General features: G+C 50.3%; 1 protein-coding gene across 1 annotated transcript; it reads right to left on the bottom strand.

The window, feature by feature from the left end:
• Positions 1-643: 643 nt before the first annotated feature.
• Positions 644-2,415, bottom strand: KCNA10 (potassium voltage-gated channel subfamily A member 10). The gene has a single exon (XM_013200352.3). The coding sequence runs from the start codon at positions 2,413-2,415 to the stop codon at positions 865-867; it is 1,551 nt and encodes a 516-aa protein (XP_013055806.2). The 3' UTR covers positions 644-864.
• Between the last annotated feature and the right edge of the window lie 4,328 nt (positions 2,416-6,743).

The raw sequence follows: 6,743 nt of genomic DNA, 5'->3' as shown, positions 1-6,743 counted from the left end.
GTGCCCCATTTGCAGCAACATAAGTGACAATAAAATCTACAAGGTCACAGAGGCTCATCCCCAAAGGCATTTGTGCACCAGATAACCCACGCATCAAGCATTTGTGGCAGGAAAAATCCCCCCTGTCCTTCTCAGAGATCAGCTTGTCCACCAGGAACACCCGTGGGCACTGAGCCACCACGCCCCAGGCCTTTCTTGGTGGCTGTGCGACTGGAGCTGGTCCCCATCCCTCTTGTCTTAATCCCTACACCCAGTGGCTCAGTCCCACCCATCGCTGCCCACCCTACTGTGTCACTCAAATTATTTAGGCAGACACACCAGGGAACTCATCCAGCTAAAAATATAACTTATTTTTCAGCCAGAAAAATAAATGAATAAATAAAAGCTTATTTTTCCAGCCAGACCACTCCCAGATCTGGGGATTGCTCAGATACCCACATTCTGAGTAGTGGAGGAAATATTTAAAATGGATTAAGAAAAGCAGGGAGATGGCAACCAGCTCCACCCCTGGACAGCTGGGTGCCACCAGGCAAAGCATTTCATGTCATTTTGCCTTTTTTCCCCTTCTGGTATATGGGGAAAATCTCTGCGTATGGGGAATGGCACTCTGATATCATGGACAAAAAAGCTAAACGTCAAGCAGATGAGCATCAAATAATAAAAAAATAGACTGATGGGCAGGGAAGAGAGATAAGAAAGATGGTATTTATTTGAACAGCCACAGGAAATCAGAGATTGAAAAATGTCTAGAAAAAAAATAGCAGCAGCACATTCAGTTTAAAAAAAAAAAATCACAGCGTGCAGATGCTTTATACCTTATGCAGACAATCCCACCTGAGAGTGCTCAGTCCCATCACAGCAATGTCATTTTTTGGCCTTGTCTCGAGGGTAACCCCCATTGGTCTTATTGAGCGACTCCATGCTGCCGTTTCCCGTCACCACACTGGCGAGCATTCTCTCCACCTCCCCAGGCAGAATTTGCTTCTCTTCATTTTCTGTCTCCCTGTGGTAGAAATAGTTGAAGTTTGAGACTATGACGGGGACGGGCAGTGCAATGGTCAATACTCCTGCAATCGCACACAGAGTCCCCACAATCTTCCCACCCAGGGTGGTGGGACACATGTCACCATAGCCGACGGTTGTCATCGTGACCACGGCCCACCAGAAGCCATCGGGGATGCTGGAGAAATGGGACTGTGGCTCGTCCACTTCTGCAAAGTAGACAGCGCTGGAGAAGAGGATGACGCCGATGAAGAGGAAGAAGATGAGCAAGCCCAGCTCCCTCATGCTGGCCTTGAGGGTCTGCCCCAGGATCTGCAGCCCCTTGGAGTGCCGGGAGAGCTTGAAGATGCGGAAGACCCTGACCAGACGGATGATCCGTAGGATGGCCAGGGACATGTTCTGCTGCCCATTGAGTTCGCTCTGCTGGATCAGCTCGGTAGTGAGAGTTACAAAGTAGGGGATAATGGACACAATATCAATAATATTCATGATGTTTCTGAAGAAGTCAGTCTTGCTGGGGCACACAATGAACCGGACAAACAGCTCGAAGGAGAACCAGATGATGCAGGCAGTCTCTATGACGAAGAAAGGGTCTGTGAAGGTGCTGTGGGCCAGCAAGGTGTCTGTCAGATTCTTAGAAAGCTCCTGGGTGGACTTAAATTCCCTTTCCTCCCTGAACTCTGGCAAGGTCTCCATGCAGAAGATGATGATGGAGATGACAATGACCAGGACAGAGACCAAAGCTACACCTCTGGCTGCACTGGAGCTTTCGGGGTACTCAAAGAGCAGCCAGAATTGCCTATGAAAGTCATTGGTTGGTAAGAGGGTCTCAGGGTCCTTGATAAACCCTTCATCCTCCCTGAACTGGTCCATGGCTTCATCACCCAGCTCATAGAAGGTGATTTCATCAGCAAAGACATCAATGGGTACATTGGCTGGACGCCGGATTTTCCCACCAGACTGGTAATAGTATAAGATCCCATCAAAACTGGGCCTGTTCCTGTCAAAGAAATATTCATTCCTCATGGAGTCGAAGTAACGCATCCTCTTTTCCGGGTCCCCAAGCAAGGTCTCCGGGAACTGGTTGAGGGTCTTGAGCCGCGTCTCAAACCTCAGCCCAGCAATATTGATGATGACTCGTTGGTCCCCCTCCTCCATGCCCACCCGTTCCCCCACCAGGTGCTCACTGAACTCAGCAGAGAACCTGGAGAAAATGGTCTCATTGTTGGCGTTTTCGCTGTTGATGAGGATTCTCCAGTTGGAGAGGAGGTTGGCGCAGCTGGGATGGCCTTTCCGCGACTGCCCAGCGGGACTGAGGTCATTTGAATAACAGGGATCCTCCACGATCTGATCAGCGTTGTCAAAACTGACTAGTGCCACCTCCATCTCCTTCCAACTGGACACGTCCATCATACACTAATCAGATTAGCAGCATAAATCCCCAGGTCGAATACCAGCAGCTTGCGTCTTTCCCACGCTATGAGGATCTGCAAGCAAATGGACAGGGAGAGAGAGATGAACTGTGCATGTGGATCGCTTTGCTTGACTGGAAAGAATGAAACAAACCCAAGGTCAGAAAAACCTGTTTGTTTTAATGCAAACATTAATTTCATGGGCATTATACTTCCAGTATATCTTTCAGCTCCAGATCCTGCAGGCCCTTTTTGGGATGGCTTCACTATCACCACTAAACCTCCCAATACTGCTTACAGCATCCAAGGATAAAAAGTCAGGCAGTAGCAGAAGACAGGGGAGAATTCAGGTATCCCGTGCAGACTTTCCTCACCACTCCCAGCCCTGAGAGCAAGAGGGGCTATTTCAGACATTTCCAAGTGTGCACTAATCCACAGGCTGCAGGTCCAGTGTTTGGAGCAGGATTTGAAGGTATTTATCTCTTTCGCTTGGAGGAGACTGAGGGGTGACCTCATTAATGTTTATAAATATGGAAAGGGTGAGTGTCAGGAGGACGGAGCCAGGCTCTTCTCGGTGACACCCAATGATAGGACAAGGGGTAATGGGTGCAAGCTGGAACACAGGAGGTTCCGCTTAAATATGAGACAAACTTTTTCACAGTGAAGGTGACGGAACACCAGAACAGGCTGCCCAGGGGGGTTGTGGGGTCTCCTTCTCTGCAGACTTTCAAAACCCAGCTGGACGCGTTCCTGGGTGACCTGATCTAGGTGTTCCTGCTTTGGAAGGGGGATTGGACTAGATGATCTTTCAAGGTCCCTTCCAATCCCTAACATTCTGTGATTCTCTGTGATTCTGTGATTCTGTGTGTTAAACACAGGTGTCCTGGTTAGCCACAGCCCCTGATCCAGCTGGGAGAGTCACTGGTGGAACCCCAGGAGTTGGGTCACCTGGCACTTAGAAAGCAATTCCCAAATGAGGGCCAGGATGGGACTTGAGAAAGGCAGGTCAGGAGGAGAAGGACGTGTCCACCAGCCCTGGAGAACCCCTCCACTCTGCGTCAAGAGGCACATGAATGGGGACCCCTTGTCTTGATCTGAAATTTGGGGTAGGCAGAGGACAACATCCTCTCTAGCTCTCCTAGGCCTTCCTTGTGGTAGAAATGATATTCCCAGCCATAGGAAGAAGATGAGGTTTAAACACTCAGGTTACTCAGAGAGACTGGAGCATTTTTCAGGCCATGGGGCGGATCTTTTCCCAAGACTGGGCTGGCAGGTGCTGTTGGCACTGTGTCCCCAAAACACTCCTGGGCCTCATATCCCCAGCAGGCCACCACTGTAGTGCTGAGCTCAATGGCAAAATCAAAGAGGAGCTCAGGGACCAGGCCAAGTTATAGAACTGGGAACGGACCTGTCCCGCCTCAGGAAGAACCACAAAGGGAAATTAGAAGTTAACAGAGAACAGTTCTGAGGAGATTTCCCCCCAAAATGCACTTTTCTAGTCATGTTCCCCACCCCACCCCCGTTTATTTCCCCTCCTTTGCCCTCCAGCTCTTTCTCCCCCAGATGTATTTTCCGAACATAAGAAACCACACAAGGACACACAGGGTGGCTCTGATTTCTGCGTGCCCACTGATCACCAAGGGCCCGCTGCCTTTCTTACCCAGTGAAGTTCAGCAGAAGGCAGTGAAAAACACAAATGCCCTCAATTGCCAAGAATAGCAGTGCAATTTGGGCCACGTCTGCATGGAGCAGCAGCAGCACGGGGACCGGTCCCGTGCTGGGGCCACAGGGACATGGCTCGGGACACAGCCGGTGCCCAAACCTCCTTATAGAGCTGGAGCCATCGGGGTTCTGAAATTGTTCCTCTGTCTTTGCAGAGGACTCCAACTGTGCTGAAGTACTGCTGTCCAAATTGGGTACACACCAGCTAGAAACCCAGATCTGCAGCAGAAGATGTTAGCATCCTGGCTCTTCTGCTGTCAGCATTATAAGCCCAAAAGCAAACCTTTGTGCAGGAGCCAGAGTCCTTATCCAAGATAAGGTGCCGAGCTCAATGGCTCAAAGCTGCTGTGGACAGGGTGAGGTGTAGCATCGGGGCAATGCGGGGTGCAGACAGTGCAGTGCAACGGAGAGCTGCAGACAGCCCGCACCTCAGTGACCCCGCAGCATCAGCAGCCAGGCTGGGAGAAGGGATGCTGAGGTAAACCTGGACCGAACAAAGCTCGTTTAGAGGGAAAAACAAGTGTTAAAGAAAAAAAGGAAAAGCGACACAGCTTTCTGTTTTGTGCTTTCTTATTTTTCCTTAATACTAAACCCCAAAGTTGACTTTTAAGTCAGGGAGAAAAAAAGAAAATCAGTTTGAATGAGGAGAGCAGGACTGTTCAGCCAGAGCAGGGAGCTGACCCCACGCTCACCGCTCCTCGGTCCTGCTGGGAGCCCAGAAGTTAGCCTGTGCCCAGGAGCTCTCTCAACACCAGAGCAACTTTAGAGCAGCTTAAGCTGACTGTGAAATTGCATCCAAAGTCAGCACCGTGAGATGATCTTAGCCTTAAAAAGCATTAAGGGTGCTTAACTCCTAACACTGCATGCTGGCACTCTGTGCAAGGAAATTCCCAAGCCCTTGCTTGGTAGGGGTGGTTCAGCCTGAGAATTTCCACCACGGAGGCAGTTGTGGTGTGTTGAATCATGGTATATTGAATTGCAATATCTAGAAATCTGGCTTAGCTCTAAAGCCTGCATGCACATCGAACTGAGCCCACCCAGCATCATCCCCCATGGGACAATGGAGGCTTGAGAGCTGTGAAGGGACAATTTGCATGTCATGGTTACTGCTGGGAGGGGAAAGTTGTGCTCATCCTTGCCAGCAGGGCATGGAAAGGAACATTTTAGCTCAGTTTCAAGCTTTTAAGCTCTTTTCCAAGTTTTTTTAGCCCCATTTTGAGCCATCGGGGAGCTGCCCAGAGGGTTCAGGGCTGTGACTTTCTTTTCATTGCATTCAGAGCCACAAAGTATGCTGACATCTGCCTGTCCCCATCACCAGAGATGGGTATCCCACCTGTCCCCAGACTCCAGACCACCCTTTATGTCTCACTTCAGATTTAGGCTAAAATTACCAGCACTTCCCAAATGCACAAAGCAATCTCTCAAAGCAAGAACAGAGCCACATGGTTTGCAATGCGCACTGTAGGCTCTAGCAGAGGCTCGAACTAGAAAGTCTCATTTTTTCCTCCTAAATCACCTAACATCTGCTTCTCAGAATCTGATTAACTAATACGCTTCATCCAAAATCCCTGGCTGGGAGGAAAAAAAAATGCAAGGGAGAGAGACTGAAAAAAGAAAGGTCATCTGAGAGAGAGTTTGTGTTTTTCTCCTCACATCCCTCTAGCAAATCAGTAAATTGGGTCTGTGGTTTCCACCAGCCCCTCTGCATCCGTGCAGTCAAAACCTCCGCATGTACAACTTCCTCCTGCTTCCCACCAGCTCTGCTTCCCTCCCCAGCAAAACCTCACACGCCTGGGCAAATGACAGAATTCTCCAAGGTCCTCCCAGAAAATCAGAGGTGCTGCACTGCTCCCCCCATGCCCTCCCCATCACCCCTGTGCTCGATGAGAAAAGAAACAATTTGTTCCATAGCCCCCCCATGTCACCACCTATGGGGACTTACCCACGCAGGGCATGGAAGTGCCAATGCTCTCTGCATCTGGGAAGAGAGTTGTTAAACACACATAGGGATGTGTAGGGGAAGTAGAAAAAAAAAAAAAAAAGTCCAGCCATACCCTTGAGAGGTCCCGCTGGGATAAAGCAGGCAATGTCATTTAGAACGCTCTCCTCTATTTGGTTCACTGTATAATTGGCAGCCCAGCACACCGGGGATGGGCTTTGGCAGGATCCGATGTGGTTTGGAGCCTTGGCCCCGACGTTGCCCTGGGAAAAAGCACCCTTTCTGCCCTGAAAAGAGCCAGGGGTCCATCAGGAAGGGGGGCTGGAGGGGCCCCTGGCCCCCCACCTTCTTCCCCCACCCACTCATTGTGGAGCGGGCTGGGGTGGGATGTGCCCTTCTGGCGGATGCCACCTTTAATCCCCAATAATGCTCCGGCTGGTCCAGCGGGGACAAGTCTTGTCTGTGACGTGGTGAGGTCTGAGCCGGTCCCCAGAAGGGAGGTGGAGAGGGGGCCGGGGACCCGAGCACTGCTGGCACGAGGAGACAGATTTACAGCAGGGAATAAGGCTTTTTTGTTGTTGTTTTTGTTATTAATATATAATAACAGCATTAAAATGAGGAGGGAGGGGAGAGCCCAAGGGTTGGAGCATCCCCAGATGCCCACCTAC

Source organism: Anser cygnoides, chromosome 25, assembly GCF_040182565.1.
Source record: "Anser cygnoides isolate HZ-2024a breed goose chromosome 25, Taihu_goose_T2T_genome, whole genome shotgun sequence".
Taxonomy (NCBI): domain Eukaryota; kingdom Metazoa; phylum Chordata; class Aves; order Anseriformes; family Anatidae; genus Anser; species Anser cygnoides.
Note: the sequence above shows the minus strand (reverse complement) of the source record. Positions and strands in the feature narration are given on the sequence as shown.

Bases quoted from the DNA above. Each gene is read 5' to 3' on its own strand.
- KCNA10 (XM_013200352.3), bottom strand. From the start codon at position 2,415: ATGATGGACGTGTCCAGTTGGAAGGAGATGGAGGTGGCACTAGTCAGT.